At 38.6% G+C, this 26,900-nt stretch overlaps 1 protein-coding gene across 8 annotated transcripts in view; it reads right to left on the bottom strand.

Moving 5' to 3' along the window:
* Window positions 1-5,438: 5,438 nt before the first annotated feature.
* The window catches only part of SLC38A9 (solute carrier family 38 member 9), a 44,649-nt gene continuing 23,187 nt past the window's right edge, over window positions 5,439-26,900 (bottom strand). For 7 of the 8 annotated variants that reach the window (XM_014259883.2, XM_014259884.2, XM_088054423.1 and 4 more), the window contains 6 exons: window positions 25,860-25,967; window positions 23,685-23,791; window positions 17,345-17,458; window positions 16,349-16,497; window positions 8,103-8,192; window positions 5,439-6,227 (listed from right to left, as the gene is read on the bottom strand). In XM_014259883.2, the coding sequence (XP_014115358.1) occupies window positions 6,062-6,227; window positions 8,103-8,192; window positions 16,349-16,497; window positions 17,345-17,458; window positions 23,685-23,791; window positions 25,860-25,967 (734 nt within the window). In that variant the 3' untranslated portion in view covers window positions 5,439-6,061. The remainder of the gene's footprint in view (window positions 6,228-8,102; window positions 8,193-16,348; window positions 16,498-17,344; window positions 17,459-23,684; window positions 23,792-25,859; window positions 25,968-26,900) is intronic. The other variant, XM_088054425.1, reaches the window with a different exon arrangement.

Here is a 26,900-nt window from a genome sequence, read left to right as displayed (position 1 = left end):
TCTGCATTAAGATTAGCAAATTGTATTACGTCTTTGATACCACAATTAATTATTCAAAGAAATCACAGTTAGCTGGAGTTTTGGCTATAGAGTTTACCCCTAACTTTGAACTCCTTTGGTATAAAGTGTATCATGAGGACAGACAAGATGACACTTGAACCCCGTAAAAATAGGGAGCTGGGGGCATCATGAACACTGAAATTATTTAAAAGGCTTAATAAATCTAGGAACACCAGTTCCTATATCTTGGGAACAGCAGTCAAGAGTAATCTGCTCATGGCAAGTTTCACAGAGGCAGGATATGATCTTTTGCCTGTTGTTGTGAATCTGGCTGTACCCTAAATAGCAGCTATATTTCCATAACAGAGGACTTTAGTCATGCAAATCCTCCCCCTCAGGCACAAGGATGGCAGACAGGGTAGTGAAATTCAGCCTTCCCTTAGTAAAGAGTGTTACACCTCTACAGGAGAAGAAATGCAGAGCAACCATGAGCTCTTCCAAATTCCAAACACACAAAACCAGCACAAAGTGTTCTGGGAAATTATCTTCACTGCCTCTGCCACTCTGTATCAGCCAGATCCCTTGAACTCTTATGCTGGAGTAAGATAAAGGAATGTACAAGAGCTTGCCTATGCTAACTTGGGAGCTAATTAAAAAAAAAAAAAAAAAAAAAAAAATTAGGCATTCACTGAAGAGATAAATAAAAAAACAGCAAACAGCATTACCTCTCTTCCCGTGATGGACCGGTAATTTGAATACCCTGTAGTAATTTTGTAAATCAACCTTCTTTTGCTCTAAGAGAAGAAGCCAGATGGGTATTGGGGACATTTCTCTTTGGTGTGGCATTTGGTATCTAGCCTGGTACTCAAATGTGTAGGCATTTCTCCTCCCCTCCTATTGCAGCTGAATGACTTTGCTGTGCTGATTTGAAATGACCTGACTAATCTCAACTTCCTCTAACAGTTAAATGAAATGTCAGAAGTTAACAAGGTTCACAGAATTGAAAAAAAGGCCATTCAAACAATGATGAAAAGAAACACATGGACAGCAGTTTTTAAACAGTTTTTGGGCTATTGGAAATTATTAAATGAGCTTCAGTCAAGCTGCAGTACAAACATACTAAGATGTGACCAAAAAAAAGCTGCATTTTTCATCTGGACTGTTTAATCTATTTCAGGATTACAAAAAGGAGGTATATGAGAAAAGCCGTAATTAGGTAAATTTGAAAAAAAAAAAAGAAAGAGACCCCCTCCTGCCCCTCTTGGATTATCTGGTGTTTGGAAATACAAAACACACAGCAGCCCTGGTTTCACCATCTGAAATTACAGGAGGCAGAGGTAGCAATGATCTGGCAAGCTGAGTCCTGCTCCTTTCCAAGAGAAGTTTAATGGTGTTCTCAAGTGCAAAGGAATTGAATACACTGATCAGGGTTCCAATCTCATAGAATACCAACTCAGGAAAAAGCTTACACTGTACTCCCCCTTATGCACGGTACAATGAGCTAAACCAAACACATAAGTGCTTTGTCTATCATTAGTATATTACTTCCTATTAAGAAGTTATTGAAAACTCTACTAAAATAGCGTATTTTTTACTAAAGTCAGCTCCCAGATCTCCTGATCTGCCCACAGGAATTAATTTTTGCTTCCAGCTGAAAGAAAGAGAGACACTGTTTTGCTGGTAGCAGTACCAGTTATTGCCAAGCACTAATCTTTTTCCCGTTATTAATTTTTCCTCTGGCTGGTATCTTCATATCTGTTATAAAGGTGACTGATGTTTAGTCTGAAGCACAACACTCTGTAAGGCAAAACCATGCTTTCCAGACGCTACCATCTCTCACCTCCCTCGCTACCATTTCACTGCAGAACCTGGAGATCGCAGCATCACTCTGGCTCCTGTACAAAGGAGTTTCTAGGACTTCCCATAGTGCAGACTGTATATCCTAGTTTTGACTGTCGCACTACTCCTGGAAGTCTCTCCTCCTTCCCTTCACAGCTCCAGCTGTGATGTAACTCAGCTATACTGCTGCTGCCTCTCAGCTTTCTGGACAGCCATCGATGGATGGATATAAACTTTGTTTAGTAAACTCTGTGAAAGAAATTAACCAGCCTTAGGGCTGACTACATGTCCTTGCATATTAACACTTGCCCAGAGTCGAGCACTCAAAGTTAGGAGATGCCAGGTTAGACCAAAAATGGGAAACAAGTGACCTGGCAACCTTTGGACTCTCAAGCTGACTTCCTATGGAGAAAAAGGGTTCTGTGAGCCTGCAAACAGAAGACAACTCTTGTGCAGAAGAGTTCTCTGGTGGAGAAGGGAGCAGCCTGGAGGTTGGGTATGCAAGCTATCAACATGACAAAGAGCTCAGTGTTGCAACCAAATACCATTATCTTCACATATTTTCTGCACAAGGCCTTGGAAAGGCTGAACCTCTTAGAAAACAGGCAATGTTACACAAAAGATCCTCCCTGAGACGCTCTGTTTACATGATGCAATGTTTGAATTCCAAATGCTCTTATTTGCTGCACTGGTCATTTGAGCTACATTATTTAATTCATTAGCATTACATTGCCAATCCAGACAGAACAGGGGAAAATTATTTGTAGGAACAGATGCAGCTCTGAGACACTGGAAGAACAAAGGAAAACTGAGAGCCAGTAAGCTTAGGAGTAATTATGAAGACTACTAAAAGCTGAAAGGAAGAATCTGGGCAACAATAACATTACAAAATTATGTTAGGCCATTACAGAGTAGGGAAGGAGATTAGTACAAGCATATAGGGAAGGTAGCCCTTCTTGTGTTGTAAGAAAAGACAGACTTAAAAGCTCTATCATCTGTCATTGTCTTTAGAAAATACAACTAATTCTGTTCATCACAATGCTCCCATTGAAAAACTAATCCCTTGGCATCAGTGCTCAAGTGTGTAATAACCTACAGACCTGTCCACAAATTCACCACACAGGCATGTTCACAACTGCTCTTGGAGCTTCCTGGGAATTCCCCTGGCTACTTATGCTTTGGCAATGTCTGAAGGTCATGCTGGGTTAATGCCTTATGTATCTTGGGATCTGGATTTTAACATGATGGTATCAGCACAGAGGACTGACTGCAGCTGCTCAAACCTCATGCAACAAAAATGTCAGTTTGCATCACTGAGTTATCACAAAATACAGAGGGCTGGATTGCCAGAGCGAAATGAGTTAGGGATGGTGCCAAACAAGGAGCCTGGTACTGTTAGGAAGAAAACCTTACATTCTTAGTCAATACCCAAAGCCAAAAGTGTTTCACCTCACAGCTTACTTCAGCAAAGTTCAAGTGTAAAGACAGAATTCAGTATTTCCAGCAGAAATTATTTTTCTTCTGTGAGAAGGTAATAAATGATATTTCACAATACACTGCTGGGTCCATATATTACTTTCTTTGCTTTGGAAATCACATAATGATATCCTGGAACACAGAACCTAAGGAAATGAAATTAGCTGGCCATCACTGCAGATGAAGTATGTGTTTGTAAAGAACTACATTTTGTACTTGCATAAAAAAAGACACTGCAATCTACTTCTGGTCTTTTGGGGCATTTAAGCTCTAGGTTTTAGGTTAAATTAATTTAAATTAAGTTTTGGGCATTAAATTTTAAGATATTGTTTAACTTACGATCCTGACAAAGATGAGAATCCCTGAAAATGCTAATCTACTTACACACCCCTGACTTGCTTCTCATTCTTGTGAAAATCTCAACTGCATATAGTATAATTAAAAAAATACTTTCTTATAAGAAAGTGTGCTTCAGGGGATGACAGTATAATGAAATATTTGCTATCTCTCTAATGCTTACCAGTTTGCAATTCAAATCAAAGCTTTTAAAGGCTTGTGTAAATAAACAGTGCAGCAAGAATCTATCTCTGTAACACAGAGTTGAAACAGTCTTTTTAGAATGTTCTAGAAGGAATAATTTCCTTCTAAACTTTAACTCAGTCATTGTACATTGCACAACTGAAAAATGAGACAGATACAAGATGCAATTAGGACACTTCACCAAGAATTCTGTCTTTCTTAGGAATTTCTGTTGACTACTAGATCCTAACAGAATTTAATTCTGCTAAAATCAGTGGTATTTTACTATCCATTTCAATTACAAAGATATAAATAATGAAATCATATACAAATGGAACATGGAAGAATATAATCAAATTTAATTACCTGCATTCATCAGAGTTTGTACCTAAATTAAGCACTGAACCTATAATAAATAAGCACAATAGCTTAATGTGAATAAGCCAACAATGCTAGGCAATCTGTGTCTTTTTGTTCTTTCCTTTTGGTTTTCAAGTACTTCTCTTGTAAGAGTCTATGCAGGAGAAAATGACCAGGAAGGGGCAGATAGCTCTCTCTAACACAGAGTAGATGATGGATATATTCTCCAATTCTCATTTAAAGGCACAGGAAGTTTCAAAAGGAAAGAACAATTGGAAATAATCACCGTATTCTGCAGATAGTATTCCAAACCCATATAATCTTTATTTCATACAAATCAAAGGATATTTAGGAAAGTGAGTATCCTTTACACAGCTTGAGGAGCCTAAGTAAAACAAATGGATTTACATCATTACTACAAAAATTCACACAATTTCCCAGAGAAACATGGGAATAACCTAGGTTGTTTTTCACTGTCTTTCTGATGAAAATATGAACCCTTACCCTGCAATATAATTACCTTTCCCAGCTCCTACTTCACAAACATTGCACCACTCTAATGTTTTTCCTCTTTTACTTATTTTGGAATTTAGTATTGCTCAGAGCTCTCTTTCAGTTATTCTACATTTGTTGATTATTTAAATGCACTGAAATTCTGCACAAAGAGGAGTTTCTACTCTCTCTCCAGCCACAAAAATGACATCCCACTTGTGTCTGGCAACCTAATTACTGCATGTTTTGGGTTAAGACAGAGTTACAGCAGGTAGATGAAGGAAGGTGTCTATGTGCTTATGCATGTACACCCTCTTAATCTGTAAACAAGAAGTAAAAAAAAACCCCAAAAAACAGCCCCACAACACAATCTTCCAAGATTCTTCCATCTTCTGTTAAAAATTATTTAAAACTTTAATTCTTTTACTTCATCCACGATTCTGAAGAGTGCTGTCTTTGTCTCTCTACACACACCCAAAGTGTCTAGAGTAACATGGTGGGGAAGTGAGAGACCACCAGAGGAAGACCCTATAAGGGCAAGCCTGTGAGGAACAAATGCTGTGTACACCATGCATCCATAAAAGCCACATGCAACTCCTGACAAGACAACTTCACAGCACATAATAGCCCAGTAACAGAGTTGAACTGAGGTCAAGCCTGAAATACTAATTTTAATTGTCTTGTTCTAATTTTTTTTTATCCTCCCGGCTTTTTTGTATTGTAAGATCACAAATAACTTGTGTATATATTGGTTCTGAATAAAACACTGAAACATGAGTTTATTGTTTCTCTATGTTGGAATTTCCTAGAGGAAAAATATTGCCAAAACAATTTAATAGTGTATTCAAAATTAAGAGTGCATTTTGACCCAAGTGACAATAAATTAACCTGAAAAAAAAGAGGAAAGACAATAAATTCTTCTTTTTCTAAACAAATCAGGAAAATAACTGCAACAAAAGAGCATTTCAAAGAGTCACTGAACAATACTGAGAAAGCATGTCTGCTAATCAAGGTAAGGACAGCTCATTTGGAGAAAGACTTCCACAGCTTGAGGCTGGAAGCTTTTTGTTTGGAGAAATGTGCTGTAAAAAATTAAAATATTTAAACTTTGTTAGTTTTTGATGTATCTTGAACAAAATGAGAACTGTATCACTCAAATCTGAACCATTTCACTTCTCATAAACCTGTGTTTTCAGAGAAGCAAGACATGTTTCCTGTAAAGCACTTGAAAGATGTGTTTCAAATTTGTTTCAAAGGTGCAGCTGTTCTCAAGATCCCCACACTGGGGACAGTTCTCATGCCTCACAGTGTTGCTCAAGGCTGTTGCCAAATATCGCACTACCACTTGTGACAGCCACGGGAGAAGGGGGAGTTTTCACAATAGGAATTGTGCAATCAGATTAGCCAGTCCAAGGAGGATTATAAAGATGTGAATGATCAATGAAGGCCACGTCAGCTGCCCAGCACGGTGCAGGGAGATCATGTAGATAAGTGATGGATACACGAATACAAAGGCCAGACCACATGTTGCTCCAGAGTATCTGAGGAAAGGGAGGGAAGAGGGGAAGAAAAAAAGAAAAAAAGGAAAGAATGCTTTGCATTTATTCTTATTTCTTGTTGTCATTTCCCCCTGCCAAACCAATGAACAATCTGGATTAATACTGACTGTCTGCAATTACTAAACATAAATTTCTGTTCCTTGCTGACCCCTTTCACTAGCATTTAATTATCACTCTCTGTGTTGTCCAGCCCCCTTCTTGACTGTACCTGCACTCTGACATCCAGGCTTTCAGTCACATCCTGTGATGCTGTTGGGGACCAAGTCCCTTACTTAGACTTTCTACTCTCTTTGGGAAAAATTGTAAACACGTAAGAGAAAGAGACTGTGCATCCTCTGTTACACATCCTTTACTGTCAGAACTGCAAACCTCATTGTACCCAGAGATCTGAGAACACACATTAAAGCATTTATATATAGAAATGTTCCTGAATCTGCAACTCTCATTTTAATTTATTTAATGAGCTTCTAGCAAGTCATTCTCCAGACCTAAAAGGAACAACATGCCCTTATGGCAACATGATGAACCACAGCAAGGTAAACATTTAACTGTTCTTTTTCTAACCTCTCACTTGCTTACAAAAATGTTCTCATTAATTTCATCTACTAAGCAGCCAAATGTTACTAAGTAACAACATATTTTGTTTCATACATCTGAACATTTCTTTCAGAGGAAAGATCAGTCTAACTTGCAAACATTCAAGTTAGACTGTATAAAGACAATTTATCTGCTGGAAATGCACTGTTCAACATATTTGGGTAGTACGCACAATATTAGAAGAGATTAGAATATTAGAATATTAGAAGAGATAAGCACCAATTTGCAAATAGAGACATGTACTGCAAAATGTTTAACCAAATTAGATTATCAGGAAGATATTCATTCCTGTCAGGGTGCTGAGACATTGGAACATGTTGCCCAGGAAAGGTATAGATGGCCTGTCCCTGGAAATGTCCAAGGCTGGGTAGGATGGGGCTCTGAGCAACCTGGTCTAGAGGAAGGTATTCCTTGCCCGTGCCAGGAGGTTGGAACTAGGTGATCCTCAAGGCCCCTTTGAACCGTAAGGTCCATTCTATCATTTTAAGCGTCAAGATGACAATGATTAACTATTACAGGAATACAAAAAATTTTACTACAAGGAGAGGTAGAAGAAAAAGAGGAAATAGGAAAAACCCTCAAAGATCAGCCACTGAGAAAAAGTAAGTTATTTTGCTATTTTGGTCAGACCCAAACCTGTCATTCTGGTTTTATAATTGCAGATTTCTGTATTTTTAAATACACCTTCCTCTCCTGATTGCTTTAGGAAAGATGCAAACCAAGAATAAATGACAATGCATATAAATATGTTGGTGTCAAACATAGTAAAATAAGACTACTTATTATTTCCTCTAATATTTTCTAATTATAGAAATCCTATCTTTTTATCAACATAGGAAATTTAAGATACAATTTAGAAGCACAACTTTGATGCCACTTTTCCCTTTAAAGTTACTTGCTTTCTTGGGTTTTTTTATTATGCACCTTCAAACCAGGTTCAAATTGTCTTAATATAAAACAGAAACCTGAGAAAAGAACACAGTAACAAAGCAACTTTTCTTCTGGCACCATACTCTTTTATGAGTAGAGTAAAAGGTCCTCAGATGCAGCTCCCGTAATACTCAACCACCTCAGACACAGAGGCACAATAACAGATGTCAGAGCTTTGCAAGCTGATTGTTTACGCACCAAATCATTATTTACAACTTAGGAAGGCGTAAGCTTCACAAAATATAAAGGTAGAATTATTAGTGTTCCTTTTCAACATCAAGTCACAAATGTAGCAACATCACACGGAAGCTCAACGAAAGCAACACTCACCTTATGATACCTCCTATATTTGGATAAAATCTTGCCATTGCTACTCCAGCTCCTACAATGGCTAGGTTCAGGATAAGCACGTGGAAAAGGCTACGGGAAAGTGAGGAAAGAATGTTAAAATCTGTTATATTTATTACAAAATACCACCACTGTCCATCATTTACTCTAACATTTAACTGGTACACGGATGGTGCTTTCATTTGCATGACTCACTGTATTAAAGCTAATTAATTTAACAGCAAACATGTAATCTACTGAACATTCAGAGTGCTAATTTCTAAATATCTAGTATTTTGACTCAAAATATTCTTAAGGAATAAGAATGTGTAATTTGGCAATTCTTATAAAAAACATCATATGTGGTATTCAGCACTCAGGCATTTCAGATGGATATTGAAATACCAAAAAACAATATTGTATAACTTAATTCCCACACAAAAGAATTAGCTTGTTCACAGAATGATCTGAATCGCTCAAAGTGATCTAATGGAAACCAGAAGAAAGGCAACGATGTGTCAAGTGGAAAACACTACAGACACTATTAGGGGGGAAATAAAACCTCACAATTTGAACTCTACTGCATTTTGATAGAGGACAAACATTTACAGTGCTGGATGTCTTACAGTATATGAACTGTAATGAACTTCCTTGCTTCTGCCCTATTTATGCTGAATTTTTTTGTTCAATTTGTTTTTACAAATAATTTCATGTTGCTTTCCTTTTGCATTAAGGATGAGAAAAATAGAGATTTTATGTTCTGCAAAAACAGCTTTTACTGCATGAGACAAATTCAGTGCAGTTATGCACAGAGCTGAGACTCAGGAAAGTATCACTTTTCTTTCAAGAATATGAAATGTTGGCATATTTTAGCATAAGGTAAAGTCAGGAAATAGAATAAAAACCTGTGATATTTTGGTCACACAGCTGTTTCTATGAAGGGAAAAAAGAATTCTCACAGAGGAAACATACATACACTTACAGGCTTTGTTTATTCTTCTGGAGGATATGATTTCCTAAAATATACAAAACCTGTAAGCCAAGGCTAACTTTTTCTTCACTGTAGAAAGTATGTGTATTATGGAGGATGTAACTAACTAACAAACTTTTAAAAAGTGACAGTTTCCATGGCTATGGCTGAAACTTGCTGCTTTCCAAGTTAGGAAGAAAGATTAGAGACACAGAATAGTCTCATTAAAGTTAAGGAAATGAAGGCAATTAAAACACAAAGGAATAATGTAAGTTACAGACTGTTTTTAACCTTCAATCTTTAAAATTGATTTCAAAAAGACAGAAAAATATCTTTAATTTTGTACATGACATTCTAAGAGTCATACAAGAGGGACCTTAGAGATCAATAGAGAGAACAATTGCAGTGAGACTACATCAGCTGTTTAAGTTTAAAAAAACCTTACTTGGATATAAATCTGGTAAGATCATGTGAACAAAAAATAAATTCCCAAGAATCAGACTCCTTAGGGACTCAATGTGTACACCTTCTCTAATGCTGCTAAGGAAAGACGGTTAATTAACCCGTTCACAAAAAAACATCTGCCATTAAAAACAACTTCCTCTCTCCCTACATGTGGCAGATCGCAAATCTTACTATCACACAATTGAAGCAGAAAGTTTATGGGCCCAGAAAATGACAGCACTTCTTCCATTCTTATTTTGCTGAGATTTTTTTTTTTTAGGGACTAAAAGAGGGACTAAAACCAGTGCAGGCTTACTAATTAAAAAATGTTTTGCAAATTTGTGTCAGTCTGGAGTATTTTAGCAGAAAGCCTGAAAAATCTCTGAAATACTTTATTCTGGTATGCTCTGAAGACATGATTTTGTTGTTCAAAGCTGTTTAAAAAAAAATTCTAGATTCTTCTAGATTTTTAAAGTAAACAGTCTGTATGTTTGATGTGAAATGAAACATTTTTCAATTTCTTGATCTGGATTATTGGCTTGAGGTGGGGACAATGTGTTCTGGTCAGTTGAAAGCAATGGCCCTCAAATGCTGAAGCCTCCAAAGCAACTCAGTACTTGTAGAGTAGTGGTTTGCAGTTTTCATTGTTAAAATTAGATTCCTCAAAAAAAATACCAGAATCAGAAGGTCTGAAAAGGCTATCTGTTTCAATGTCAAAGACTGCACTGCATTCCTCTCCTGGAATGTCCTTGCTCCTTTCTCTATCTTTTGAAACAGCCTGAGCTGTAACCATGACACTGGACAACAGGTATTTAACCTTCAAACCCTCTCTTTTACCTAGGCAGATAGTCACAGCTCAGCTCAGCTCATCTCCAGGATGGGGAAAAAGTCTTGATCTTGATGGGGAGAAAGGCACTACCATTTAGGAAAAAAACCCTACCCTTCTGAATAAAGTAAAATCTGATACCTAGAGCTACTGGTAGCTACATTATTTGAGACAGTACTTTTCCTAAGAGTCCAGAGTTCCATGTAGGTGTGTTCCAGACAGGAGAAGCATTTCTCATAGCCTGTGACATTTTAACAAGTTCTGAATTGCTCAGTTTAAACCTGACACAGGCTTATAGTAAAATTAATGCTCACCACACATTGCAAAAGGACAGTCAGGAAAACAGCATTTGGAGGCAGGGGACATAACCATACCACTGCCTATTACAATTATACAAAGGAAAGTATTTAGAAAATATTTGACCTATTTTTGCTTAATCACCCTGGTCACGTACAGGTGTCTTCTAAGTGTTTTCTTCCTCATGGCAGCAGAGTTGGGTGGCCCATGCCAGGGCTGGACTGTCTGCCTGGTTAGGGCTACTGTTCTGAGGCACAGGTTGGGTTGCCTGAAGGAGGCTGTAATTCACAAAGGAGGCACACCCATGGCAGGTCTTTTGTATTCTGTCCTCAGTCTACATACCCAGCCGGGCAGATGAAGATGCTAGTTCTTTTCTATAAACGGAATCACTGCTCACCTGCAAAATCCTGCAATCCCACAAATATGATAAAAGAGAGGAGAAAAAAAAAAAAAACAAGAAAAGGAAAAGCAAGCTTTCCCCTAAGTCTTGTGTTTTTATCTCCTGGCAAGGTTAACCTTTCACATTGACAGAGTGGAGAAACAACCTTCTAAGACAGAAGATCTTTAAAGGACTTGCTCCATCAAGTTCTCTCCTGTGGAAGTGGCAGCTACACTTAAGTCACTGAACAGCAGTGATCATATATATCTAATTAACTTTGGCATCCTCAAAGTAAGAATCATGTCAAAAACAGTGAAACCAAACCCTAGCACAGGGGAGATTTAACGACAGAAACTGATTTTAAATCCCTCTAGTTTTAAGTTCTCTCAGAAGTTCTGAACTCAGCATGGAGTCACAGGATGAACACACACCATAAGGGAAACTGGAAAGCAAGGAACTAAGAAAAATAAGGATCGTCCAAGTAAATATTTTTGACAGGTTTCTGTATCTAAAACCAAATTTTCCTCCTGGAAATCTAACTCAAGTGACATTGGTAAAAAGACAATGAGTCCCAACCTTTAAGAAGCTAGACAGAAATTAGATGAAGAGCAGACAAGCAAATGTGCATGCAAACAGAAGAAATGTATTTTACTACATCAGAAGACATACATCTCTGGGAGAACTGGCAGGTCTGCTGGGCTGCCATGGAGTAAAGGGAGGACAATCATTAAGGAAAGATAAGTAATTTTTGTCTGTCAGCTCATTTAACCCCTCAGAACAGAAAAGACGTTAGAAAGTTTTAAAAAATTATCAGATGACTGTATATAGCACTTAATACACACCATATAATTAATCAAGGGAATCTCTGTCACAAATATCACTTTAACCAAGAGCTAGTAGTAACAATCAAAAAATTGGCTTTCTCTACATATAAGAAGATCCAGAGTCAAATAAGAAACAGCAGATAAAGCACATGCATCTGGCCCTAAATCAGCTGTTAAATGACGCCTTTACAAACATATCTCATTTTAGTAAAGAAAGCAATTACCCAACACACAAAATTTTGGCCTTCCTTAACACAGGGAGAGCAGAGAGAATGTAAAGTTCCTTGGGTTTTGTCCCAGTACATAATTTTCTCTGTTGTAATCTGTATACTAGCATATATTTTGCAAATAAAAGAAGGAATTAAGATGTTTTCTCTCATTTCTAAATCTTTTCTAGGAATTAGAGAAAGGCTGAAGGATTTATTGATGGAGTGCACCCTCAGCATCAGGCTGTGTATGATGCAGTGGACATGCTGATGGGAAGGGACGGCATCCCCAGGGACCTGGACTGGCTTGAGAGGTGGGACCATGCAAACCTCAGGGAGTTCAGCAAGGCTGAGTGCAAGGTCCTACACCTGCATTCCAGCAATCCCAGCCACACCCACAGGCTGGGCAGAGAAGTGATTGAGAGCAGCCCTGTGAGGAAGGCTTGGGGGTGGTGGCTGGTGAAAAACTCACCATGAGCCCACAGTCCTTTTTCACAAGGAAATCCTGGGCTGCATCCAAAGCAGCACTGGCCAGCAGATTGAGAGAGGCGATTCTGCTCCTCTGCTCTGCACTCTGCTGGAGCACTGCATCCAGCTCTGGGGTCCCCAGCAGGAGGACAAGGAGTTGTTAGAGCAAGTGCAGAGGAGGGCCAGCAGGTTGCTGAGGGGACTGGAGCACCTCCCTATGAGGATAGGCTGAGCAAGTTGGGGCTGTTCAGCCTGGAGAAGAGAAGGCTGTGTGGGGACCTCACAGACACCTTCTGGTATCTGAAGGGCCCACAGGGAAGCTGGAGAGGGATTCTCTGACAGGAACTGGAGTGACAGGGCAAGGAGGAATGGGCACACACTGAAAGGGGGAGATTTAGGTTAAATATATGGAAGAAACTCTACTGTGAGTGTGATCTGATCTGGAAGAGGTTTCCCAGGCAAGCTGTGGATGCCCCACCTCTGGAAGTGTTCAAGGCCAGTCTGGATGGGGGGTCTGGGCAAGCTGGTCTAGTCAAAGCTGTCCCTGCCCATGGCAGGGGGTTGGGACTAAATAATCTTCAAAGTCTCCTTTCCAATCCAAACAACTCCATGATTCTATGTGATGATGTCTGTAAGAAAACTACTGTGTCTAGGATATCTATATATATATTTAATTTTAAGATACACAGAGACACAGGAGAATGATAATTGTACATAAGAGCAAGGAGAATCCTCCTTCTTGGAATCAAGGATGCTTTTGCTCTCCTCCTTACTGTTGGAAGACAAGACTCATTTCCTTTCAGATAAGCAAGTTTCCACTGTTCAGCTTATCTCTATTGGGAAACCTGGGAGAAGAAAAGTTACATACTGTCTGTTTAAGCTTTTAAGTTTGGAGAGGCTGAGCTGCTTCATCACTCAAGACTATGGGTTAGTAGGATACACCATAGGTACACAGAACAAAGAGCTGTTCATAGAAAAATAGCACAGCAGCATATCTAAAAAGCACTGGACAAAAGAGATGAAAATCAAGTCTTCAGACAATAAAAGCACCTTTGAAGATGAGTATGTAGTTTTTCATGATAATCCATTTATGATCCATGGTTTACCAGAACAAAATAAAATATGAACCATGATGCTGCTTTTGGTACAATTTGCCTTTGATTAGTTCAAAAATCAAGACTATAAACTGCAAAACAGCAAACTAATATCTTGGTGCTTTATTATAACCAGCGACAGATAAATAAAAAGGGGTAAAACCCTGAGAATGAAATTGATCTGAGCAATACAATCACTCCCAAGAAATAAAAACTACCTGGTAGCCCTGTAAACATGTGCTAGATCAAGCTATTTGCTTTAAATCGCATCTATCCAAAATTCTAAGTACTCCATTTAATCACTTAATGGGGTCTGTTAACCCCATCCACAGCAGCGGAAGGTAGCCATACCTCCACATAACTGCTGATGTGAAGAAGTCTGGCTTTTAAAATCAGTGAGCTTCCATGTGAAACAACCAACAGCTTAAAAATGAAGATGGGAAAGTATCTAATGGAAACTTGGGCCAAAGGACAGGGTGTTTCTGTTAGACACTGTTCTTTTTGTTGGTTTTGTTTGGACAATTATAGCCAGAAGGCAAATTTATAACATTCCTCTTAGCTGCAAAGAAAACTGAATAGAAGGAAGATGCACCTATGCGAAGATTACGTGCTTTAACATATAGAATCACAGGGTTAAATGAGGCTGGGTTGCCAACAGAGATCCTGTTCTTTTCCTCCTTTTACATCCCTTGGGTTCATTACTCACACAAAAATTTTCTCCAGACATGTGACCCAGGATGTTCACCTCCATATATTCACCTTATACAGATATCTAAGAGGTAAAGCATGAATTTCTGCAGGTCGATATTCTTATTGCCCAAGAGCTGTTAGCCCTGTTTAATGAGGATTTTGAGAAAAGAAGCCAAGTATATTCAACTATTAGCAGAGTGCTCATTTTTCTACAAAAAAGCCACAGAACTTAATATTTCCAGGCAGGTTCTTCAGAGTTAATCAACGAGCTCTCCAGTAAGACATCAGCCTATGTCAGTAAGAGCAACATCTTCATGCAAAACATTTCCCTACAAAAGCAGCTCTGGGAAAAACCAAAAATACTGAAGTTTTCTCCTAGAGAGGTGATAAAGTGCTACTAAAGGAGCTTTGTTGGTTTAGGGGACAAGAACCAGTCATGAAGACACATTTCACAACCAGGCAGTAAACCTTTACTATCCTCCCAAAGACATGTCTTTTGCTTGCTACCAGCCTTCAGTAAGTCTTCACTGCATAGAATAAAACAAGGGCTGACTTTGTAAATGCACAGAAACCAGAGCCTGAAAGTTAACTGAGTGATTTCTGCACCATATTTGAGACACCTCGGATGCCAGCTAGCGAGAGACAGCCAGAATATGACACTACTTTATCACTACAGGTTGGAGAGACTTATATGGCTTCCTAGAAACAATTTTTGATTTCTCAGAAGCTTTAAATACTTCACTACAAGGAGTCTTAAAAAAAAAAAAAAAAATTAAAAATGAGTGAAGCTACCCACAGGACATCCTGGAGGCAAGAATCAAGCAAGTATCTGCATCATCAAATTCGTCATACCATGAAGGCTTAAAACAGCAAGCTGGAATTAACCTGAGAGAAGACTGGCATAAAGCTGTAGGTTCTAGGAGAGGCCATGAGGGAAATGAAAACCATTCTGGTCAGAGTAACTAGAGGGAGGAGGTAGGAAAAGACAAATCCACATAATATAAAGGACAAGACTATTTCCCAGTGACTGTGAAATCCATCTTTAGCACTTAAATAAATGGCCTTGTTTCCAACAGTAACTTGAAGCAGTTCCTAAAAATCTCAACATTGAACTGCACACAATTCAGAGTTAAAAAAAAGCAGCCACTTATTTCACTGCCTAATTTTAGGCATCCAGTTTCTAGAACTTCTCATACCTATTTTAGGACTCAGAAGAAACTTGGAACAACATCTCTGCCGACCTGAACTGCTGATGCCACAAAGGAAATACACATTCCTTCCTGAGAGGATTTTTTTTTCTCCTTTCCTCCATCAACAGTAATTCACAATACAAAATAAGAAACTTGGAGATAAATGGCAACTTCTCAGCTGTGATAAATTCAGTGCTCCAGTACTCCAAATATAAATGTCCTAGGTTTTATTTAAAAAAACAAACTAAAACTGAAATCTGCATCAGCTCTTCCCTGGAGTACAGTTACTGTACAAATGCAAGGGTGTGGCTCATCTCTGAAATTAGCATGTGAAAAGCTATTTTTATAAGCATAGCAGCAGCCCAGATAGCACAACTAACAACTCACTTAGCTATTCACTCTGTTTAAAAACAGACGGATGATTACTAATCATGCACAATCAAAACAAAAATGGCATGCTGAAAGGATAGTATCTGAGTATATGTTTTTCACAGCTTAAGGATTGCTAGATGAAATGGTTCTGGACTAAACAATTTCTTTTCCTGTACTACTTTTCTTTTGCCACATAATTGCATAACACAAAAGGACTGTGTTGACAAAATTCCTATTTATTGATAAAATGAAGAGCTAAACTAAAGACACCCCCCATTCCTGTTATTCTGCTCTGGCAAACTGTAGCAGTTCTCACTTTCAGGCAACTTTATTTTGCATGCCTATTCATCCTGACTCTAAAAACTCTGTGAAACTAGCTTATGAAATGTACCTAATATAGAAAGAAAATCCCCAAAAAACAGATTTCTGACAACAGAAGGCCAGTTAACCAAAGTGTGCCAAACTATTGTCAAGAAACAGACTTCTTACCTTGGGTAAGCATTTCCAAAAAACTGTCTTAACAGCTGAACTCGTGCCAGATAGCCCAACAGTGGGTATACAGTCATCATTTGGAACAGCAGGAATATTCTTGCAACAAATGACATGATGTCATCACTGGGAAAGTTATCTAGAAAATTCTAAACATATAAGTAATGTTACACATCGGTGGTGGCTTATTTACATGTATCTGCTGGTTTTTAATATCTGTGTGCCAGAAAGAATGGGATAAAATCCAAACTACAATTGCTAAATTAACTCCATAACATGAAAAATCCTCTCCCTCTTTGCCTTGACACCAAATAACAACAAATTTTTGGATATTACTAGGCTGATGTCAATGTTAGTATTACATAAGGAATTACATTCTGATCTTCTGAACATCCTCAAATAATCTAGGCTGTGGAAGGGCCACCTGACTTTTTAGGCAGATGGATTCATATTCTCCTGCTAGGTGATCCTGCCCCTATACTCAGCCCTGGTGAGGCACATCTGGAATGCTGTGTCCAGTTCTGGGCTCCTCAGTACAATAAAGACATGGAGCTCCTGGAGCGGGTCCAGCTCAGGGCTACAAAGACGAGGAAGGGACTGGAGCATCTCTCTTACAAGGAAAGGCTGAGGGAGCCTGTTCCTGCTGTACCTCATCAATGTATACAGGTATCTGAAAGGAGGATGCCAAGAGGATGGATCTGGCTCTTCTTGGTGGTGCCAAGCAATAGGAAAAGAGGCAACAGACAGAAACTGATGCACAGGAAGCTCCAGCTGAACACCAAGAACTTCACAACGTCAGTGACTGTGCACTGGAACAAATCATCCACAGAAATTCTGGGGTCTCCTTCGCTGAAGATATTCCAGAACCATCTGTGCCACATGCTCTGGGGTGGCCCTGCTTGAGCAGGGAGGTGGGACCAGATGACCCACTGTGATTCCCTCAAAAAAACCCATTTTGTGATTCCATGAAATTCATACTGCAGTAAAATATCTCACCTGTTCAATACATTCTTTGGATAATGGTGGAGAAGGGAAAGACGCAAAAATTATCACTCCAACATACAGATATGTTAGTCCAACCAGGAAGTATGCAATAGAGAGGTCTCTCACCTGAGGAAAAACAACATTTTATTTTGGCCAGCACTTACACACAAAACCAGATGAAATAAAAACCTCATGAGAAGATTCCTATTTCATGTATTACTGTTACTTTTATATGCATTACTTTTTTATATTTACTACTATCACTTGTACATTTTTATTTTTACTTCCTACTACTTGAATAGAGACTTCAGACCTCATTCTGATCAGATCAGAAAGCTTCAAGGAGATATCCCAAAGTGGAGCTGGACAAGTATTACGCATCTCTCTACCGAAAAGGCACCATGAAAAAGATATGCCAATAAATGTATCATGCAATTCTTGATGCATAAACATACACTAGTTATTAAAACAAACAAGAAACCCCTTCTACTTTCTTACATTCACCTACTCCTACTAAGACCCTTGGGACACAGACACACCTGTCTAAGACAGGAAGCCCAGAAATGCCCTACATTAAATTTATTGTCATGAATAAAATCTTGCAATCAAAGACATCAGTCTACCCAACTGCAGATATAATACAAAGGAATTTAATCAAAGGTTTTAAAGAAAGAGTGTTGAAGTTAGGGTCATAAATCCACACTTAAATACACTACACACACTTAAGTATGGACTTAAACCTAAACTTCAATGTTTGGTTCTGAAAATTTTGGCTATCTGTATAAAACATATAACATATACAAGTATTTTCCACTACACAAAAATAATTACACATTTCTTACAGGCAAATAGCTGACAAAACTGATTAAGTACTTTATGAAACTAGAGGATCCACATATACATCAGACTGATCTCACAGCAATGCACTTGGTGAGTTATTCTTCTACATAAATTCCTTCCTTTGGAAATAAAGAGGGAGACCATTTGTTTCTAGTTATTAGCTAACTAAATTCTGAATAAGCTTATGTAACAGTACAAAACACTCATCACCTTACAGCAAACCATTTGTTCAGCTGCTGCTAATCATCAGCTTCTTAAAGTATTACTACTAATGTTTCAATACATGACCCTGTTTTCCTAAGACTGAGAAGCAAGTCTTACTAGCTCAGGCATAGCACCAAATTATTAGGATTATGCTGGTTTCCAGACCAGGGTGATAATTATCACCTGCAGCCAGCTCACTGAACATGAGCAAAGCTTCCTCACATATGCGCATGGAAATGTTTCCCTAAGTGCTTCTTCACATTATCTTGTTGACAGAAGAAGTGTATCCTATACCACTCCAGGCTCTGCCAAGGGCAAGGCAATCCCTGAGGAAAGTATAAAATGTTAGATTTATGAGTTTTGGAAGAAATTCAGATGGAAGTCAGTTTTTGGTGAAAATCATGGATTCTCCTGTTCATTTTGCCACTGTTTTTGGGGTAGAAGATTGCTCTCTGATGAGGAATATTACTTGCCTAATACAGGCTGATGTGAAAAAAGCATCAGTGTGCTTTGAACACGTTCCAGGGTGGCCTTTGAGCTCCCAGCAGCTGCACAGTTCTGGCTGCAACCTCCTCCTCCTGCTGACCAGTTAAATGCACAAGGAAGATGATTCCCTGCACTCCACTCTCCTCACACTGGCCATAGGGTATGGACTATCAACTTTCATCAGAAGCTGAGCAGTAGTCTTTTCTTTAAATTATATGCAGAATTTCTCCTCGTGACATGAGAACTGTACAGGTTTTTATGTAACATCTACACCTTCAAAAGGACCAGTGTCCACTCACCCTATGAGGGTAAGAACTGATTTTAAGAATACTAAATATGAGCATCCAAATTTCTTACAGGTATTTATCAGTAACTTCCAGGACTCAGAGACACAGGAAGACAGTTTTGCAAAGAGATAGAGACTCTCATCTCTTGAGGACAGGACTTGAACAAACTGTACCCAAGACCTTCTTAATGCACATTATCTGCCAAAACCTGCTTTAAATCTGGTATTTTAGGTGTAGTCCTAATGCAAAAAACCAGTATAGTAACTTAGAGTTGTTATTTGTACTCTGCCTGCACATAAGGTCTAGAACCAACTGTAAAACTATTTTTGCTATGACAAGTGCATGCAATTGTGAGGGCAAGACATCTGAAATAAAATTCTTACTGCTTCCTTTGGACATGAAAAATCATAGATAGCTGGTGTGCTATTACCTCCAGCAGGTACTAGCACCAGTACTAACTAGTCTATGTTTCTAGAGTTCTTAAGGATGTATGCTTTAATCTGCACTGAAACTAAGTGCTGAGATAATTTTGATGATTTATTTTCATAGCATGTAACACAACAGACTATTTTCTCCAGATGCTGTCACCCTACCAAGAGTACCCAAATTTTGATTTCAATGAGCTATGAAAAAAGAAACAGGCAACTTGAAAACCTGGATTTACTCTTTACTCAAACATTCATCAGCTCCCTTCCAAACATATGCTGCTGTTTTAAGATCTTTGTAAAACACCATGTGTTTACATAACAGGAACATCTTTTGATTAATGTTCACTATTCCTCAAGAGACTGGGTTCACTCCCTAAAGACCTTGGCCGTACTGTTTAGATAGCATAATTCCAGATAAAATCAAAGGACACATGGGGAGAGATAAAATAATTATTTCAAGTAAGAGCAATAACTACACTTTTTTATTTTAAATTTGATACTCAAGGCATTTCCATTCAAAATGGACATCGCTGTGGTGAAAACTATGTAAGCATAAGAATACAGCAATTCTTACAGTCACAGTTTAAGTTTAAACTTGTAGAAAAAACAATGTTGGAAGCAGAAAGTATTTGCAGAATCATGGTGGAAGTCTCAAAGTAAGTATTTAAGGTAACACACAGGTCACAATCCATAAGAATCACAGCCTGATGCCTGCCAAACCCTTGTCAAATACACCTGAAGTAACAGGTAGATTTTTCAGAGCTTGGAGAACATATGTTAGCTGCTGATAAGGAGCTCTCCTGGTCAGATCCACAAAACAAAGTGTTAGAAGTGCCACTGGAAGAAGAGAAAATTGAATGGTCAAGGCTGGCAGCAGCAGTAGAACAAAGCAAGAAATCAGCCTCCCAACAAAAGGATAACTCTGATAAATCAGGTGGAGCTAATAAAGACAACCCTGAAAATACATTGTATCACATATGAAAGACATTGTATCACACCCAGAGTCCAGTCAGTACTCAGGTGCTGGCCAGACCTGCAGCAAGGGATGGCACTGAGAAGGTTCTATGGCTCCAAGGACATTTCTTATGTGGTCATGCAAAGAAAAGACTACTTCCAGGCCTTGATTTGTCTGTTGAATGCCATGGAGAAAACAGTTCACTTCCTTCCTCAGTATCAGTGAAAGCTAGTTTGTGGGATTGCTTCTTGGATGGAGAAGCCTGTATCAGAGCTTAGCAATGATTACCACACTTGAAATATATTTTGATCATTCCATTTCAGATTAATCTCTTTTCAAGAGAGATGCTGTCTCTGTAATATCTCAACAGGACTTTGATCTATATGGTAAAAATAGACTTCACCTGTTCATGCATCAAGGGTAAGTGGTAACACTTAATTGGGTGACAAAAAAAAGTACTTTACTAGGATGGATGACATTGTGCATATTTTTGCCTGGAAAGAGAAACCAATGGTATGGCAGCATCAATGGAAGCTCACTCTGTTTACAGGGAATAAAATGTTTAAATAATGCAGAAAGTAAGTACCAATTACAACTCCATGCCTTCTGCACTTCATACCCAGACAAAAAAACATCTGCCCACTCACAGCCTTTCTTCCAGGTACGCAACACTGCTAGGAGACAGCTCTAGTGTATTCATGCCTGCAGACCATGGTGGGCTTGTGTAGCACCTGTCCTGTTGCTCTGGGAAACTGATCACAGACATGAATCAGGAAAAAACCAACCAAAACCCACAGCTAAACTCATTTTTGTGTCTGGGTTATGCTTCCTATGCAATTTCTTTTCAAACCATATGACTGAGCACTGTACAAAAACTTATGCTGATAAATACAAGGAAGCAGCAGCAGTGGGAGATAAGACCAGGAAGCTCAATTCTGAACTGCAGACTAAAATCCTGCTCACAGGGCTTCTCCAGACTGTGCTCCTGACATGTGGCTTACTCTAGTGCACTGCTCTTCTCACACCCATACCACTGTACAGGAATAGCAGCCAGAGAAATCCTCCCCCATGTGTGTTTTAGCTTTGGGCTGTGATACACGTCTGTGACCAGAATGGAAGCTGCTATTGTTTTGAATTTCTGACTCCGTAAGTGGAATGTTATTGTTTGTCTTACTTTTTTCCACCTCCCCAAAGAGCTGTTCTACGACCACTAGTTTCAGCAAGATTTGTTCAAGACTAAAACAGTGCTTTTCCAGTTTGCCAAGTTCTGCCTTTTCATAGAACACTAAAGGAAGTGACATGTTAACAGGTTGATCAATAAAACAGTGAAGTTTTTATCCATGGAGTTACATCAGTATCACCCCATCAGATATTGAGAGAAGAAAGCATCTTGTAAAAGTATGCGGAAAAAACCCCATGACTTATGACAGAGGGTAAGACCCCTAAACATATGGAAATCTCCCACTTAGCCCAAGGACATAATCACAAAACAGCTCTTCAAGAGCATAGGTACTTCATTAACATTTGCAAAGCACTTTTGAGACCTAGGTGAAAGGCTCCTGTACAGCTACAACAGGAAAAAGAACTTCCAGCCAGATAAAACTACTACAAGAACTACACAGACATTTGTTTTCTCATTAAAAATCTTTCCTGCCATACTTCAAAGGTGTCCTTTCTGAGCAATTTGAACATTCTTCTGGAATGCAGAGTTTTGTCAAAGGCTTGAGATCCATGCTAGGGCTGACTTGGAAATTCAGCTTAAGCTCCAGGGAGAGTATTAGAAAAGCTGATTCAAATGCAGCCAGCAGTTTCTTCCTCCTTCACACAGGAGAAGCAAGCTGGAGAACACTCCAGGTGCTGCTCTTTCCATCTGATTGCTTGCTCTGATCTAAATGATGGGGGAAAATACACAGGAAAACCTTGAAGATGGAATGAGGGTATTAGGCCTCCTCTGCATAAAGAGCTGATTGCTGGAGATCTAGCTGTTAGAATTTGAAAGCCACAGCTAAAGAGAAATATTGCCCTTCTCCACATCGTAAGAATTTCTTAAGGAAATCGAGAAAAAGTTTACTTAGCTTTCTTTGTCCAGACCTCCAGCTGTTAAACTAACTTCTGAGAAGCCTATAAGCCCCCAGAAGTCTTCCTGGAGGAGAATTCATGGCTTGTAAATAGGGTCATTCACAAACTGGTCTTGATTCACAGGTACAAGGAAGTAACTATGCAGATTTCTAAAGCCTAAGAGGTCCTGTCATTGCATTGGTACATAATCTGCACTTCACTGTCAAATAATCAAATCTGACGTATTCTATCTGATTGTGTTGTACAGGCATCTGGCTCTTTATGGTACTGATTGAGTAGGGGGACAAGATCACATCCAGAGGTTCCTTACAATCTCAAACATTCTGGGATTCTATGGTTTTGTACCAGTTTTCCATACAGCTAGTATTTAAAAATCTTTTTGTTATTGCAGGTACCTTTACAGCTAACATTTTAATGAAGTTTGACAAGAATCCTTGGAAATAGAGAGGAAAAAATAAAGCAATAATTACAATAAAAGTTACTCTCAGACTCTGTGTATTGTGTTTACTCCATTTGATATTTTATAATGGGAAGATATTAACAAAGAATGCAGTTCATCTGGAGGAGCCATGTTTAACCTTTCCAAGGGCAAGGCACCATTCCAAAGACTGTATTTATCACAAAGCCTCCCGATTCAGGCTTCAACTTGCAGGATTTCCTAAATTGTGCCAAGTTTCTCTACAGACTTTGACTAGGATTGTGAGACAAAACTGCTGAAGGAACTCTGAGAAAAGGTATTACCTAGACCCCAAAACTACTGTTCAGGATTCTGCTAAAATCAGTCCTGTACCAAACATTTTTCCACCATTTTTTATTCTAAAATTGGTCAGTCTTCATTCAGTCTTACAACATTGTCATCTGCCTCTTGTGTGCAATTTGGCCATCTAATACCAGCTTGACCAAAAGTAAGCTCAGGGCATTCCTCAGGGATTTTGTGTGAATGAATTTGTAATTTATCTGTTACTCCCTCATAGCAAGGAAAAGAAGGTGTAACGTTTTTCTTATTAAATCACAGGAAAAAATTACAGTTGTCTTGCAATCTAACTATAAATCAGTCTTGTGAAGTTACTTACATTGTTTTCTTGATTCCTGTTATTCTGAAGAAGTGTGATGACACAATTGTGGATGAAGAAGGCAAGTGTTAGAACCCCTGTGAGCTGAGGGAACAGAATTCTAAACTCTAAATGAAGAAAAAAAAAGTGTTTTTAAATTACTTCTTTGAGACAAGTGATGCCAAAATGCAGATGACATACAGTGCTCTCAAGGGTACTGGCAAACTCATGAACTTCCACCTTGAAATGGGACAATCTATCTCATCTTTGACCACAGCCAATGCAGATATTTAATCAGGAAGTACAAAGTGCATGAAGGCAGTAGTTACTATAGAATACACTTTCCAGCAAGGCTTCTCTGATAGGCCCCAACCATCAGTGATTACCAGGTTAATTTAAGATTGACACATAAAAGGTTTTCAGCTCCTCAACAGTTTAACTGGAAATCATTTGTAGAATTGGAATTAACAGCAGTGAGGCTGTATACCTATGGATTCCTGACGAGGGAGATGGAGGGAAGGAATCATTTACCCTCTGAGCACTTCTAGTTATTAATAAGTCACTTATGCTACCAGAAGAAAAATTACATCTGTAGATATTTAAGAGGTTCTGCTTAGAAGCCAAGGCATAAAGAAAGGCAGACCAATTTCTTATCATGCTTCACAGCATGTATGCAAAAAATTTCCTTCTTGTCGCCATGGGAATAGCATTGTTCTGCTTCCTTTAATACTCAAAAGATGTTCACAGGATGGTGGTTCTGGAATCATTGCAAATGGTCTAAGAATTCACCAATAAGTAACATCATTAAAGCACCATCTTAGCTGGTATTATCTAAGAATGTGCTAACAGCAATTAGAGACAGATAGCTCAGCTTCTGAGAAGCATCCAGGAGTATAGCACAACACTTCAGAAATTCACAAACCCTTACAGAACGAACCAGAGAGAGCTCTATGCAAACATATTTAAAGCAGACTTCTGTAAAGTGCTATGAAATAAGTAAAGTAAATACACCCAAGGCAACTAATAGAGGGCTTATCCAAACTGAAATAAGCTTTCCCTACAGCTTGTTTCATTGCACCTTCAATACCTCATCAGCATGATGCGCTGTTGACAGAATTGAGAGTGCAAGCTAGGCTCGACTTCTGGGCTCATTTTCAACCCACTACTTCAATCTCATTAATAAAAAGCAAACTGATAGGGTTGAGAATCTCTCGGTAGCTGTACTTGCATGCATTAGCTACATGCTTTTTTAGTCTCCTCCAGTACTAGGAGTATTTGCCAAATAATCAAACTACTGGGTGCTCTACTTCTCAATGGCCTGTGCCATGTGTGTCACTGTAATTAATTTTTCTAATCTGTTTCTAAGAACAGAAGAAGTGATACTATTCTAACATACAGGACACAGCTCCCAGAGCTAACTGGTCATAAAATTTTGCATACTGTAAAGGATGGGGGAGAACTATCTAGGAGCTAACTCTGGCTCTCTTATTCCAGGTTTCCTAAAAAAGAAACTGGTCTCTTTAGGTTAGCTGTTCAAGCAATACCAAATGCCACTTGTTATGACCATATGATCTCATAGAGTAATTTGTAACAGTAATTTGTAAAGAGCAAATAGCCATCAAACAACATTCAAGAAAATAAAAACACACTGATGGGTACTGATGGGATAAAAACTGCTAATGGGTGTTTGAAAGAGAAGAGCTACTAAGATTATGGTTTAAATCTTGAGATAGACCTGGAATTACAGGAAAACTGTACTTGCAAATTATGGTGAAAGAGCTATTTCATGCAAGCAAGACAGTGTGTGGGGAACTTAAAGCACCTTTAACAGTCAGTCTGTCTACAGTCTGTCATTTTCGTTTGCTACTGAAGCAGACATGATCTGAAACTGGTGCAATCAGAACTTAACATAGGTGAAACAGGACTATGGCAAGCTCTCTGTCACAAGATATATGTTGAAGATTCCTCTGATAGGCGCTTCTCTTCCCCACCACTGATACTTTCTTTTAACTAAGGAACATCATTGGGAAAGGGGTTCCTTGCCACTTTGTCCAGCGAGATCTTTCCTCTACTTGCAACATCAGACAGTATTTCCTCACTTTATTTATGTTTTGGATGTGTTAAAAGGTGAATGAGAAAAAAAAATCTCTAAACTCACCAAATATATACTTCATTACTGCATTTTAACTATCTTACCTGGTACAAAAAATTCATTCTCTGTAAACCAGTTGAATTCTAAGTGTATTCCCAGATGAGCAGCCTTTACTGTAACCAGAAAAACTAAGTAGACAACTGAAACTGTACCTAGAAAAAAAACAAGAGCCAAACAAATACCATGACATAGTAGAAAGTATTTATGCAGGGTTTCATTTCTGTTCCATTCTGCTAGCTACTAGCTCCAAACAGTTATGGTTGGTATTCATTCCTAACAGAAGACTAGGTCTGAACTTTTTCTTTACTTCTCTTACAGGTCAGAGAGAAAAAATAATGCACATGCACACAATGTAAACTTTCAGCACGTCTAATATTTTCCAGGTGTTGGTGACAGCAGAGGAAGTACCCGGTAACCCCTGTTCCTGGGCAGGTAGGAAGGTCTTTAGGCACTAAAAGACCAGCTCCAGCTTCCACTGCCAGGATTTTCATCTAAGCTGACACAATGTTGATCACAGTACTCCACCACTGCAATGTTCATCTAGTCACTGACTTTTTGAACCAAACAGCTCAATGGAAAGTGAAATTAGTGCACTTGTGAACTTTACACTGGGAGCTAGAAGTTGATAATGACATCTTCAATGCTGATTTAAACATTGTGTTAATTATAACTCTGGATAACCTTTATTATAATAGTTGTTCTGTGTATTCCATTTCATTGGTTCAGAGGCATGCAGCAGTACTCTGCACAGCTAAAGGACAACAAATGAGATCACAGATGGGTATAATCCCTTTCTGTGTATACCTGTGGGATGGAGAGTGCAGAGTCTTGTGGCAGACCATTTGAAAGAGACCAAAGAAGAATAGTAACTACCTAAAAACTGAAGGAAACTGAACAATAATTAAGGCCACTGCAATGACCCTCATGGCCAATAACATGCTCTGCTAGTGAGCAGAGAACAGGCTGTAATTAAGCAAAGACAGACCCCCAGCATTTCAACAGTATAGAATACAGATTCAAAAAAGACATTACTTCATTCTAGCAATATCTTCAAGGTTAAGAAAATAAACTGAAGAAATTATCAT

The sequence above is a fragment of the Pseudopodoces humilis genome, chromosome 4, assembly GCF_049639895.1.
Source record: "Pseudopodoces humilis isolate 2021_Gansu_Grassland_sample_001 chromosome 4, ASM4963989v1, whole genome shotgun sequence".
Taxonomy (NCBI): Eukaryota; Metazoa; Chordata; class Aves; order Passeriformes; family Paridae; genus Pseudopodoces; species Pseudopodoces humilis.
This window is presented reverse-complemented; position numbering and strand designations above follow the sequence as displayed.